The sequence below is a fragment of the Diabrotica virgifera genome, chromosome 3, assembly GCF_917563875.1.
Source record: "Diabrotica virgifera virgifera chromosome 3, PGI_DIABVI_V3a".
Lineage (NCBI taxonomy): Eukaryota > Metazoa > Arthropoda > Insecta > Coleoptera > Chrysomelidae > Diabrotica > Diabrotica virgifera.
In genome coordinates, this window is record NC_065445.1 from 5,045,307 (window position 1) to 5,060,599 (window position 15,293).

Below are 15,293 nucleotides of genomic sequence, written 5' to 3' on the forward strand. Positions count from 1 at the left end.
ATGGATTATCTAAGGAGAGCGTGTGGTATATCCAAAAAAGATCACATCAGGAATTCAGGAATGAAGATATTAGAAGGAGGACAAATACCGTGTATTCCAGTGTAGATACAATTGAAACGAGACAACTAGTGTGGTATGGTCACGTAAAACGAATGAATGAAGATAGATGGCCAAAGAAAGGGGAAGGCCTTCAGTTGCCTGGAAAGATAATGTACGGCGCATGATGAGAGATAGTGCCATCAAAGAAGACGAATGGATGGGCAAAAAATTATGGCGGTCGCAATGCGAGAAGCGGCAGAGGTTGTAGGAACCTCGCTTATAGATAGATAGCAATTATTGTATCTAATATTAACAAGTAGGCATTTTATTACATGAAAATAAAAACTAAAATTCTCCCAGAAAAGCTTCCTGTAGCTTAGATGTATTTGACGACAGTATATTATGCTGTAGAAGCACGATTTGTTTGTCTCTGGCCATTTCAAGCTCATCTGTTAGCATCAGATATGCATAATGTTGTTCTGAAACTATTTCCTTGTGGCATTTTTTGTAAACAACTCTTCTAAATGGGAAATAAGCCACAATTAACTAAAAAAAAACGTATTTTGACAACGACATCCGATGTGGACGTCGAAACGTTAATAAAACCATTTTTTAGTTAATTGTTGCTTATTTTCCATTTAGAATAGTTGATTACAGATATGCATAAATGTGTACAAACTCAAATACGAAGATCAACAAGATTGTACGGTTAGTCTAATTAAACTTAAAGTTAAGATTAATATTTTTAGAAAAATTTCCGGGTTAAACCACGTCCAATTTGTCTACACCGAGCTTTCGACCTCCTCTCTGAAGCCTTCATCAGATCTTCCGGGGTTACGGTCTCCTGAGCCACCTGATTACTTTACTTGTGCATTGTTCTTTGCACTACTAGTACAGTAGTGCATTGAAGTAAAGATGAGAAGAAAGACAGAAAGAGTGATCACTTTATAATTTTTATTGATATCTTTTTTGTATAATTTGTCTGGATTTCGGCAGATGACAGGCGGATACATTATGCAACTTGTCGTCTGCCTCTGTTTTATCGATTTTGATCTTAAGCCTCTCCTGGATCTCTTCTTTGGTAAGCGCGAATTGCAGTACATCTATGACATCACTGACATGCTCATGTTCAACGCACAAAGGGCAAGGATTAGTAGCGACTATTCTCTCGATGGGTTCGATCATGGGTGGACATTTCACGTGTCTCAAAGTTGTTATTTTGGGTTCCTTGTGTTTTGTTCTTTCCAACTGAAAAAAAAAATAGCATTCAACAAATTTGCTAAAGGTACAAACAGAAGGAAAAGCAAATAAAAAACTTAATTAAAGAAAAAGGGAAGGATGTAAAAGGGAAAGGAAAGGGAAGACACCATCACAGAGATAAACAGATATAACAGCTTTCTTAGATATATGTGTAGACGGTAGTATGCCATCTAGGAGTAAAGTGCTTTTGCAAGTTCTCTGGTTCAGTCATAGATATATGTAATAACAAGTAGATTAGGCCAGGTCCGAAAAATAGCGTAACGCGGAGCAGTTCGGGTCTATATATCTCTCTCTACCGGAAATATTCGTTGTCGCGATAATCCAAAACAGACGTATGTTGGTGGAATGAACCATACACTCCAATGCATTGAGTGGCATATAACTAGCCTGGTCTATTGTTAACATGTCTCTGGGTTCAATACATAAACGCATATAGGTACATATTAACATACACTGACCAGACTGTAGAGCTAAGTGACGACTCCCTATCTATTTTCATTGTTCATTGTGTCTCTATCTTTCTTTTTGGAGGGAGAGAGAGAGTGAGGACTTTTAATGCGCCAGCTTTCTTTTCGTTGTTCATTGTGTCTCTGTCATTCCTTTTAGTGGGGGAGAGATAGAGAAAGAGAGAGAGAAGGTAGGGGAGAGTGATAATTTCAATGCGCCAGAAAGTGACAGATCGAACAAACGCAAGAAATCTTGTCGTCAGCTGCGGAGCCGGTGTGCTTGGTCTATATTAAAATATATGTGAGTCATATGGTTCAATGAGAGAGAGTAAAACATACTCTGGACTATAAAACTAAATTCTAACATGCTTTTTATCATTGTGTTCTTTATAAAACCAATTCTTTATAAAATAGATAGATATTAGCAAAAGGTACATAAACTATACGTACAGTTTGGGTCTCCTTGAAATTGACAGAAACCATTGCCTCTTCGATGTTGTTTTCCAAAATTTCCAGATACAGCAGTACATTATAATAATGTATGTTTTGATTTTCACCTAAAATCAATTTTAAAATTACACATACACGAAGTTTAGCAATATATGCTCGTACAAGTTGGAATTTAGCGTCCCCCAAAAATAAAAATCTAGGGGAGCTAAGTCTGGTGACTGAGGGGGCCATTTTATTGTACCTTGTGTATTAATCACATGTTTACGAAAAATTCAGGCCAAGTAGTCTCTAACGGCCTATACATTATGTGAAAGAAAACTATACTACAAGTAAGATAATCGCTGTAATATTTTAGATTCTTACCTAATAACTTTATTAGAGGATCATTTTTGCATCTAAACATTCTAAACAATTGGCCGATGCCATTTATAATCGTTCTCAACTTTTGATCAATTACTTTCAGCTCTTCAGATTTTTGACTCGTGATCTGTTTAGCATCTTCAAAATCTTTATTCAGCTTTTCCAGCCTAGTTTCTTGTTGGTGCTTACGCAATTCATTTAGTGCCTCCTGCTCGCCTAAAAAATATAAATATTTTTATTTATTAGACCAGAAAATCAACTGAAAAAAAAATCTAAATAGGTATATGGTTACGTTCGAACATTAGTCCAGGAACCAAAGCTTTTCACCTCTCAATTTTTACAGAATGTAAGAATAAGTAGTGGATAATCCATGGATCAAAATCTGTATGATTCCGACAGGTGCTTTTACCATGGGGGTGGTTGCCGCTCCATCTCGGGGTGGAAATTTTTTATTATATTTTGACCGCAAAAGTTAATAAAAACATTCATTCTAAGCAAAAAATGTTCTATACATTTTTTTGATAAAATTAATAGTTTTTGATTTATTCGCTATCGAAAGTGTTAGTTTTATATGTAAAAAATCAATGTTTTTCGATGGTATACTCATTTACGATTCACTCAATTTTTGCCGTAGAACAAATTTTATCAAACCAAGTTCTTGGGAATTAAATAAGCTACAATTTCATATTTAAACATTTTTTCCACCTACCTCTACCGAAAGTATACTTTTCCGGACCTGATTGTAGGGAGCAAAGTTGTACTTTTCCTCCCTAGGGAGGAAAATATTTTTCCTCCCTAGGGAGGAAAAGTAAAAGTGACGTCATGTTATTTCATTCATGAAATATAACTTATTGACGCTCTGTACAATATCTATTTTCTATTACGTAAGTATCTATACGTTTTAACGTTTATTTAAAAACACTCTGTATTTTGCAGAATGGTAAAAAACAGTAAATTGTTATTCTAATTTAACAATGTTTACATTAATAATTTGAGTTATATTTGACAGTTGACAGTTATATTGTACCTACTTCTTAGTTTTAGTTCTAATAAATTTTGTTGGTTAGTTACCTAAACAAATTAAGTAAAAATGAAAAAATGACTTGTTATTTGAGGAAGGTGGAAAAACCATATGTATAACATGGGAGTAAAGTGCCTTTTCCTCCCTTGAATGATTACTGCCCTCCGCTACGCGTCGGGCAGTAAACTTCATTCTCGGGAGGAAAAGTAGCACTTTCCTCCCTTGTTATACAAATAGCTATTTCGTATCTCTGATGATAATCTTTGTATTCTGAAGAAAATGGCATTTTTTACCAAATTGCAAACATTCGTTATTCGATTTAAACTTCAGTTTTTTAAAAACTAATCATTCTAAGCCAGTCAAACTTCTAGAATCTAGAATCTATTAATAATACATAAAGAAAGAAGAATAAATAAGACCAATGACAAAAAACACCGCTAACTTACATTATTATGCTTCCAATTGGATTTCTCCTTTTTTTCATAAAAATATATTTTTAACCGTAACTTTTTTATTTTTTATCTTAGAAAGTTCGTTAGAAAAGAGTTTTGTAGGTTTTAACAAGATCTATAAGGCTGTTAATATTAAATCCTTTTAAAATTCTCAGTCATAAAAAGAGGTGGCATTGAAAGGGTTGGTAAAGGTGGTTTTTGCATGATATTACAAGTTTTAATTGTCAATAGCTCACTCAATATTTGCCGTAAAAAAGTTTGCAAACCAAGTTCTTGAGAATTAAATAAGCTACAATTTGATATTTAAATATTTTTTCGTATCTCTGATGCTAATCTTTCAATTATAAAAAAAGGTATTTTTTACCAAAATTGAAAAACTCGTTATTCGCTTTTAACTCCATTTTTTTTAAACTAATCATTCTAAGCCGATCAAACTTCTAGAACCTATTAACAATACATAAATCAAGAAAACCAAATCAGGTCAATGACAAATTTTCATTTTGCAAAAAATCACTTTTTTGCTGAAAAAAAAATAGGACTGACATTCTTTTCATTATAAGTCACTTAATTTTTTTAGCTAGAGATTTTTTTTATTTCTGGAGATACATATTTTTAAATACTTTAAATGGGTTTAAACAAGTTATCCTCGAAAGATGCATAGTTTTCCCGTCCTTTGACTTTGAAACTACAATATTTAGCATTTGACGAAGAAGAGGCAACATATAATAAAGTATAGCTCGATTACTATTGATCTTAGAAAATAAAAAACGGTTTTGTTTATTTTTTCAAAAGGTACATTTTTGTTAAGTAAAGTTGTTTTGATAAAACGAAAACTTTTTGAGCTATTAGCAGAAAACTGATTATAAAAACATTGATATTTTCGATAGCGAATAAATCGAAAACTATTAATTTGATCAAAAAAATGTATAGAAGGTTTTTTGCTTATAATGAATGTTTTTACCAACTCTTGCGGTCAAAATATAAAAAATTTTCACCCCCGAGATGGGGCGGCAACCAGCCCCATGGTAAAAGCGCCTTTTGGCATGATATAGATTTTGATCCTTGGACTATCCACTATTTATTCTCAAATTTTCAAGCAAATCGATCCATTCTGTAAAAATTGCGAGGTTTTGTCCTATTTTAAGCTTCATTACTTGGACTACATACCAATTTTGAGTTGCAATTTTGCTAGACTGTCCGTAAGATCTTCCATTTCTTTGTTCAAATGATTAATATATTTAAACATCGCAAAATTTTCTTCTTCTTGGGTTACAAAATTGTTGGCAATCGTCGTAACTTTTTCTTCTCCGGTAAATTCCTTAAAAAATGTAGAAAATTCAAATCTTTATAACCGAATTTTTATATTATAGTACCAAAATCTGTCATATAGAATTCAAACAGAATCATTAATATTCAGTTCAGCGGGGTCCTACTGAAAGAAATGTATACTTACATAAACAAGGGATCATTCCATAAAACAGGCATATCCCTTGTTAATGGAATTTCACACCTCGAAAAATAGCACCCCGATGAGCTGAATATTATTGAGTTTCTTAGATAGATGGTAGTATTATACTGTAACAAAAGATTACTTCTGACTGACCCTCGTATAACAGGTCCCATCTCCACACACGCATTCCACGTGGATCTTTCTAGATAAGACGCGATGTAGCGCGACGGAAGACGAGAAATGTCTGTCCGAATGTCTGGACAATAACTAGAGATGAGCGTGGATTGTTCCAGAATAACGGATGGTGTTTATATAGGAACGAAGTTTGTAAATAGGGTTAGTTTAAGCTAGATATTTGTAAAGAAAACTTGTATAAATAATAATAAATACAAACGCTCGTTTTATTACAGTGGTGTCCGCTGTTCGGTAAACTTAGTGCGATATAAATAAGAGAATTAGAGAAAGACTGTAAAAGACTTTTGAACTTTATTCGTAGGGGAAAAATCGGGCTGCGTTAATTGTTCGGTATTCGGAAAGACTTTTAAAAGACATTTTGAAAAGTACGTGTGTGCCGACCAAAGATATTGCTAGAAGAACTTTCTGTAAAAGAGCTCCGTGAACAATTAGAAGAGTACGAGTTAGACGCCAGTGGGTCCAAGAAAGTCCTGAAAGCACGACTCGAGGAGGTCCTCAAGAAGAATGGAGATGACCCAAAGACGTTCCACTTCCAGTCAGCAGAACAAGCAATCTTATCGAAATTCGAAAGTGTTTCTCAAAAGATCGATGAAACGTCTAAGATAAGTCTAAGTCTTTCTCAAAAGATCGATGAAACTTCTATAAAGAACAACGAGAAACTTGAAGAAATTAGTAAAAAAAGCGACGAGAAATTCGAGAACGTTGCTAAAAAATTTGACGAGACTTCTCAAATACCTAATTAAAAAGGTTTGTAGACAGAACAACGAAAAACTTGAAGAAGTTTGTAGACAGAACAACGAGAAATTCGAAGAAGTTTTTAGAACAACCGATAAGATACAGATAAGTGTAGACGACAATAAAGAAATGTTAGAAGAGAAGATCAAACAATTAGAGACCGTAGAAGAAAAGATCAAAGAATTAGAGAGCATAATAACCAATACGAAGATGCAACCACTAGTGAATGCAGTAGCGTTAGATCCTGTAGTGAAAGAAGAATCACTGAGAGACGAAACGTCGCATCATATGAGATTTAATTACCACCATTTGATGGAAAGTCTTCTTGGTCCATATACCTTAGACAATTTGAAGCTATTGCGACCGCCAATCATTGGACCGAACAAGAAAAGGCTGTTTTCTTGACTGCTGCTTTACGAGGTGATGCTGCAGATATATTAAGATCAATTCCTAAGGGTCAAGAAAAATGTTACCAGACCTTGTTCACTCGTCTAGAAAAACGCTATGGAGATGCCTATCTACAACAAGTATACAAAGCACAACTGCGAAGTAGAAGTCAACGAGCAAGTGAGAATCTGCAAGAATTTGAAGCAGATGTCGCTCGTGTGGTGCGGTTGGCTTATCCGGAGGTGCCAGACAGCGTTTTAGAAGAAATTGCGGTAGATACCTTCGTCAATGGGTTGAAAGAGAGTGAACTACAGAAAGCTTTACGACTAGCAAGACCGAAAGTTTTAAATGAAGCACTTGCTATTGCCTTGGAACACGAAGCAGCTAGCCAAGCTTCACGAAACAATCGAGTAATAACCGTGGAAAAAGGCGATAAGAGAAAAGATGAACGTTTGGAAGTAACAAAGATGACGTATATCGGCGTTTACTTTACGTTGAGCATACATACCTTAATCGTAATTAAAATTTGTAAGTAACGTTCCAATTTCTTTTCCATATTTTCTTTATTGAGCATCCTTTTGTTTTTTTCTTTTTCTTCTAGTTGTCTCATGATTCTTTTTTGGCATTTCACTGAGAAAAACTCTTGTAGTTTCTGATCGTCGTCCATTTTTCTTTGCAACACCCTCATTTCCTATTGAACGAAAAAAAAAGTATTTTGTATAATGTCAAATAAAGTATTTTAAGATATCAAGGATAGATATTGAAAATGGTTATTCAGTCAACATATTATTTTATTTTTTTTTATTTTTATTCATAAAAACACACAGGTTTTTATGAATTGTGATTATGAAAATACAATTAGTGTAGGAAGCAAAAATCCAATTAAGTGTAGTAAGCAAAATCACAAGGTTGCACAGTCCAGCGCGCAGAGAGAGAGAGAGAGAGAGAGAGAGAGAGAGAGAGAGAGAGAGAGAGAGAGAGAGAGAGAGAGAGAGAGAGAGAGATTAATTACATTTGTACAGAATCGATAGAAGTGTCATTTTGATGTTAATTTTGTATATTTTGTTGATGAATTAATATTTTGGAAAAATATAATCTCTATCTACCTGAATGTGATTAATCAGATCATTGTGGGCTTTTGTTCTTAAAATCTGTAGCTTGGACACCCACTCTTCCCTTTGATCATAAGCTATAGTTGCTTGTTCTATCAAGTCCAACATGAACTTCTTTCCGACAGCTAAATTGTTGATAAGGCTGTCCCAAATTTTGTTAAAATCGTTTCTAAAATAATAATTATCTATATTAGAAATACCACAAAACAAATTTTCAATGTATCATATAATATTATGGGTATAATAAGGTATTATATAATGTACTATTTTACTGGGAATTACCAATTAACCAAGAAATAACCAAACAATACTAAATCCCATCAAAGCCAACAGTGATAGAGAAAGTAAAGTCCTACACATTGGCATAACATCTAAACAGGTAGAAAACATGGAGCATGACAGAAAAGACAATAAACCTTATCAATTATTTTCAAATAAAGATACTGAGAAGGATATTCGGACTCATCTGTGACAGTAGTATGGCGAGAATAAGCTTCAACTACGAGTTGTGTCAATATTACAAATAATCCTCTACAAAAAATACAAAGATTGCGCTGGGCAGGTCATCTTATAAGAATAGATAATGGCAGAAAACCTAGTAGAACGCTTAGTGGTACTATGGTGGGACGTCGACCAATAGGAAGACCAAGGAAGAGGTGGATAGACGAAGGGAGAACTGAGGCTAAAGAGATATTGGGTGGATAACTGGAGAAAGGCAACCAAAAACAAATACACTTGTAGGCAGATGCTGGGAGAGGCCAGGGCCTGACTTGAGTTGTAGCGCCATAGGAGGGAGATTATTTAACATTGTACTGTACACCGTTCCAACAAAGGTAAACTCAAATAGATCACAAATTGAAAAGGAGGAAAAAACATAAGCTAGCGCTGTTTAGGAAGCCTGCAATGGCAGAAACAGCTGTCCAGCGATTGTGCATCCCTCTGAATCGAAAACAAGCAAAACCATCTTTTACTTTTTAAATGGATCAATTTACTGGGGATTAACAAATAAAGTGGAAGATCTAGATTACGCTAAGTAAAAAGATTACGAGAAGAATAAAAGAATAGCAATAAACATTAACAAAACCAAACAGATGCGATTTGACCCCAGAAACGATCAGCCTATTGTGATCAACAACCAGAAAATTGAAAGAGTGATGGAATCTGTATCTACATCTTGGCAGCATAATAATTGACTGTAACGGTGTATGTACAAAAATAATTAATATGGTTCATAATGCCTACAATATGCCTAATAACATAGAGAAATTGGAAATTCAGGATTTACCCAACTAACCAACCAAACCAACCAAAATAATTAAAAACTAGACAGATGAATATTGTATACCGATATATTATCTTTACCGAGATATATTAATTATCTTTAAATACCTTTCTAAAAGTAAATGATCAATTTCTTCTCTTAACTTGATATTCTCGGCTGATATTGAGCAAAATTTCTTTATTTGGACTTCCAGTTTGTTTTCTAAAGTTTGAACCGTCTTTTCTCCTGCAATTACTCTTTGTTGATACATTTCGTCTGTAATTTGCTTCGACCTTAAGTCAAGAACCTGTAAAGTAACATAAGAGAGTAAAAGATTAAGACCAGTATAAAAAAAGTGGTATTATAAAATTTTAAAACTTTATATGCTGTATAGCAGACTCCCCTCGTCACGTAAATTGACTATTCCGAATGTATCGTGGCGCTATTTCCGTGACGCTCGCCTCAGCATTTTAGTATTGAAAAAAAGTTATACAACGCCAATATAGAAGCTTCGCTTCAAAATAATTTTTCTTCAAAATATGCAAAAGAAACCACAGTTCAAGTAAATAAAATTTTATTCTTCATTGATTAACTGTCCACCATTGTACATTAGCCCAAGATAGTGAAGAGACACGAATTATACGTACCCAATGCAAAAATTCGAAAAAGTGGGGAAATCTCCATTTTCTTCCAATTCACAGAGCAGCTGCAAGTGAACCAGAATGCGAATAGACGTGAACATACGAGCACTCAGTTGATCCAGAACCGCTTAGCTGTTTGTGTGGATAGTTTTACTGTAGAAAAGATTCGCGACGTTGACAAATTTTGTAAAAACCTCAATTTTTAATAATTTGTTCATTTAAATAAAAATGGAGCAACAATATCAATTGAAGTGATTATTTCATTCATAGGAGATTCTGACCAATAGAAAGCTACAGAAATAAAAATTAAACTGATTATTTTTTGATGATTTTAACTTCCAATCGTATAGTAAGATATTTGATCACGTGTTTATTTCTGTCCAATCAGATTAAAATTATACTGAGAATAATCTACTGTAGAAAATTACCGATAGCATTTTTTTAAGTAGATTGTTTCTGTTTAATGGCAACCAGTTTCCTAGTTTTGACAACTGTCACATTTAAGAAAATATCCATAATATACGCATTAAAAAAGAATCTTACGAATATCACACGACAGTAAGAATAAATAAGAAAATAATGCTTCATTTTTACTCAAATTTGTTGTCATTGGGCAATAGCCACTCGAGCCCTGCGGGCTCTCGTGTCTATTGCCAGATAACAAATTTTCGAAAAACTGTCGCATTATTTTCAATTTATTCTCACTCTCTAATTATGATTATATTATGATGTGATATTGTGCCCGATAATATTTGATAATTTCCCGTCGTCAAGTATATTACGTCAGATGCCCTTCGTTGCTATGAAAAAATACATTCAGTGACATTAATGACAATTAATGTTTTAAAAATTATAAAAGTGATGACTTTCAACCGTCAAATTTTTATAACAACTGTGTGTTTAATTGTACTAATTTGTACTTACATAAATAAATTATAATAAAATTTTGGTTTTGAACAGTTTTATTCATGAAATAATTGCAACAAATTGCACTCGATCTCTAAAATTAATGTGACACTTTAACATAATTTCACTCGCCTTCGGCTAGTGAAATTAAAACTGTCAAAGTGTCACTCGGGAAAAAATCAATAATTTTAGAGCTCTTGTGCAATTACTACTGAAAATTTTTAAATGATCAATCTCTTGTAATAATACACTCAATGTTAAAATTGGTTCAACGAGAAGCAGCTGCTGATAAACCTATTATTGACTTTAAAAAAGTGCAAGAGTGTGCAAACCACAAATAAATTCTGCATCCCTCCTTCAGTTTACGCACAGCTTTCGTCTATTGCTATACGTAGCCAGGAAATGTGCTTGAGGGGGGTCCAAACACAACTCAAATTTTGGTGCTCTCTGAACTAACTAAAATAAGACTGCTATTGCTATTGTTTCGATTCACAACGAAATGATTATTTATTATTTTTATTAGTTCTACTCCTATTCTGAGGAACTAATCTTTGTTTGAATTTTGCCGTGCTGGACAGGCGGGTAGTGAGATGCAACTTGATAGATCTCCCTCTTTACTCCGGCGATTCGTTGGCTTGCAAATTTTAGAAGCCACGAATGGTGTAACCAAAAGATTAGTTCTGATAAAGTTTTATTTTAATATTGTTAATATTAGAAGTAAAACTTTCGTTCGTCTGTAGCAGATGCCACCACGGCATCCATATCATCATAATCTTTCGTGCGTGGGTAGAGTGTAGAGGCTGACTGCCAGAATTTTAGTGGTTCAGAGAGAATCAAATATGTGTTCTCTGAAGAGACTCTTACAAGAGTCGAAACTAGTTAGAGCACTTTTGGCGCTCTCTGGACTAACTAAAATAAGACTGATCTTGTTTCGATTCACAACGAAATGATTATTTATTACAACTCAAATTTTTTGTTAGATTAGACGGTAAAAATTTTCAAATTTCACCATTGTATCTTTCCTTTTAGCGTCTCTGAATATGTTAGTCATCACATATAACAGGGTTAAAGTGGAGATTTGCGGGTCATAATGCGAGACAGGAAGATAAAAGATCGAATGCTACAATACAAAACTAGAGGCCGTGATAGGGAGAAGAGGAAGACCTCAGATGCGATGAAAGGACGATATTGTATAAGCTACAGGAACTCACTGGAAAAGCGCAGCCAAGGACAGATTATATGGAAAAATTTGGTGAAGACCTATGTCCAAAGCTGGATAAAAATGGGCTAAAGAAGAAGATGATGATGTTAGAGATTACTATGTATAACGAAATATAGGATTCCATAGAAAAGATTACATCTGGTCTTCTATTCAGTTGTCGACCCAGTCATTTTTGGTTATTTGATAAGAAATATACTTGGCTTTAACTCAACATTCCAATGAACTTACCAAAGAGCCAATAAAATGAGTCTTTCGCTTTCGTTTCCCATCTTGTTTCCGGGTGAAGTTTTTACTCGATTCATTGTTGAGAACGAACGTATTACACTGGCCGTTGTGACAGGGATAGTTGCCAAAATTGTAAGGAATTTGTAAATTTTTGGAAAAAAATCTCTATTACAATATTCATTACGCGGAGACTTTCGGTATTTGGTTCCAAATATGATATTGTGTTACAGTTATACCATAACATATATTCAGCTTTTATTGCTCTAAGAGAAATGTCGTGGGAGTAATAGGCTGACAAATTTTCTAGTAATTTTGCTTTTTCTGCAGAGGCAAATCCAGGTAAAAGAATTTAAAATGTTGATAGAATACTTTTCCTCGTGGTAAATCTGATTTCTAAATATGTTGAAACGTACACTGAATAAAAACAAATAATAATCCTAGTAAAATATAATAATAATTTCGTTTACTTTTTCAAAAATAATAATATAATAACTTGGGGATAAACTTGCTGCTTTGGTACCAAAGCCGAGACAGTTTTGGGAGGGGTCCGGACCCCATGGACCCCCTTTGGCTACGTGTCTGATCCTGGGTGTACTGTACAAGAGTTAAAGCTAGGTCCACCGAACCTATAAACATACTTTCTTACCTTTTTCTTGGTCATTCGAATCTGTCCATCGATCTCACTAATATGTGATTTTTGTTGAGTGATTTCAGCGTCGAAATCGTCGTGCTCTCTAAGTAAATCCTTCAATTCCTTGGACTTCTTTTCGTCCTCCACTCTTCTAGCATCGGCAGACGCTACAGCAAGATCCGTGAGAATATTTTTTTGTTCCTTCTTGAAAATGTCCAGCACTTTTCGTTGTTTGAGAAGTTTACCACCTGTATCACATTTTTGGGCTCGGTTTCTTTCTAGGATCGTATACTAAAAACAATTAATTTGATGTATTTTCTATAAAATTTGGTATGTATAGCATTCGGAATTATAGATCGAATATTATAAATAAATGCTGACAGAAAATCGAGCCGAATTCCAAGATAATGGCTACGAAAAATATGATATTTCTTACCGAGAAGAAACTGAAATAACACAAGAAGAAATTAAAAAACACGCTGTTATGAAAAATGGGAAGGCTCCAGGACCGGGGGACTACCCATAGAACTGAATTAATATGCCTGACAAACTATTTCAGCTCTTGGCTTATATTTTTAATTTATTCTTGAGATGTGAAGAGAGTTTTACCCAGAATGAAAAACTGGATATATCAGCAATCTATAGAAAAATAAAGGTGACAGAAAGGATTGTAAGAACTACCGAGGGCTTAGTGTAACCAACTCAATTCGAAGAATCTACGGGAGATAATTAAAAGCCGAATTGAAGATTGTTGGGAAGACTCTCAAGATCAAAGTGGCTTTCGTACTGGTCGTTCTTGTATAAACATTGTATTCTGTCTAAAACAAACCATAGAAAAACGCTTGGAACACAGTTGGAGACACACATGGTATTTATGGATCTTTAAAAACCATATGATAGTGTCCCATTAGCCACGCTGTGGCAGGTGCTAGAAGTCATGAAAATTCTACCGATTGACATTAATGCTTTGAGGGAGTTTGCACGACGATATGGCGAGTTCAATGAAGATTAGACAAAAAGTGACAAAGAAGATAAAAATGACCAAAGAACCTCACAAAGGCTGCTGTATTCATTGACATATTAAGCGTAGACACGGCATACTTACCAAAAAAGCGTAACGCGGAAACAGCATGGAAACAGTCGATCGGTGGTCTATCTATCTCTTTCAACCAAACGATCCCGCGCATGTGACAGACAAAGATGGCTAGACCACTCAATCCTATGTTGGCGTTACACCTCGATGCATTGAGTGGCATATGACTAGCCAGATATATCCTTAACATGTCTCTGGCGGTCGCTGTATTGCGCCTAGGCTTTTGATTCCAAGAAAAAATGAAGATAGGAAGATGATGACCTTAAAAAACATGCTGGAAAAATACTGGATGACAACACCAATAGATAGAGTCTAGTGGAAAAAGCAAATGATCTCTAAAAATGAAGAAAATATTAATTCGCTGACATTTTCTTAATGGTTTCTCAAGGTTTGTAAATTTGGTGGGGCATCGCCTATATTAAAGTGATTGATTAGGGAAGAATACTAAAAAAACTGTAAAAGAATCTTCAGTACAGATAAGAGAAATACGTTTTTAAGGTCCATTTGCCTACACTTTTTGAGATACATTGGTCACTTGCGTTCTTTACCTGAGTCTCCGTTTCCAACCAATGGTCCGATTGACTTTTTATATAGTTTCATCATTTGGTATACCATTCATTATCTCCAATTTTTCGATATTTTCGCTGAGCTAGATATTCAAAAAATTTAAAAATTTTGTACTTACAGTTCTGACTAGTCTGCCCAGTTCCTGCTCAGCTTGCAGCTGAATATCGAATTTTTCTTCTTCGGTTAGTTCTTTAACGTTATTTAAAACCATGTTTCTAGTAAATTCGTGCAAAATTCCTGTAAAATGTCAAATTTTATAAACGTCAGGGACGTATTCATATCATTCACTTTCTTCTTATTCTATTCATTATATGAGAATGAAATATTATTTAGATTCTAAATTATTAAATAAACAAAACTATGGGAAAAACAAAGCTTCTTCTTCTTCTTGTAGTTCCTTCTCCTATCGGAAGTTGGCTATCATCACAGCTATCTGTACCTTATTGGCGTCTGCTCTGAAAAGGTCTACTGAGCTGCAACTATATCACTCTCTTAGGTCTATCAGCCAGGAAATTATTCTTATGGATATTTTACCCTTAATTTTACCTTGAATTATAAGCCTTAATATCTCATATTTCCCACCTATGGTAATGTGGCCTAAATATCCCAGCTTTCTTGTTTTGATGTTCTTTATCACCTATCAATATTTTTGTAGCCTTCTTAACACCTGCATTTGTAACTCGTTGGATACATGGTATTTTCAAAATCCGTCTATAGCACCACATCTCAAATGCTTCTTCTGCAACTTCTTTACATTATCTACTTTTAGTGTCCAGCTTTCCATTCCAAACAGCAAAGTCTAGAACACGTAGCATCTTAAGGCTCTTATCCTCAGCTCCA

At 34.4% G+C, this 15,293-nt stretch overlaps 1 protein-coding gene across 1 annotated transcript; it reads right to left on the reverse strand.

Annotated features, from left to right (window-relative positions):
- Positions 1-983: 983 nt before the first annotated feature.
- On the reverse strand, positions 984-14,725 carry LOC114326601 (coiled-coil domain-containing protein 63-like). Its single transcript, XM_050647413.1, has 9 exons — positions 14,572-14,725; positions 12,809-13,084; positions 9,297-9,475; positions 7,902-8,076; positions 7,304-7,486; positions 5,196-5,346; positions 2,559-2,771; positions 2,196-2,302; positions 984-1,287 (listed from the first exon to the last, which is right to left on the reverse strand). The coding sequence occupies exons 1-9, from the start codon at positions 14,662-14,664 to the stop codon at positions 994-996; spliced, it is 1,671 nt and encodes a 556-aa protein (XP_050503370.1). The 5' UTR covers positions 14,665-14,725; the 3' UTR covers positions 984-993.
- Between the last annotated feature and the right edge of the window lie 568 nt (positions 14,726-15,293).

Bases quoted from the DNA above. Each gene is read 5' to 3' on its own strand.
- LOC114326601 (XM_050647413.1), bottom strand. From the start codon at position 14,664: ATGGTTTTAAATAACGTTAAAGAACTAACCGAAGAAGAAAAATTCGAT. The intron at 2,303-2,558 runs GTAAGAATCTAA...AATTGATTTTAG, and splicing joins TCCTCTAATAAAGTTATTAG to GTGAAAATCAAAACATACAT. The intron at 1,288-2,195 runs GTACGTATAGTT...TTTTTTTTTCAG, and splicing joins ATTTCAAGGAGACCCAAACT to TTGGAAAGAACAAAACACAA.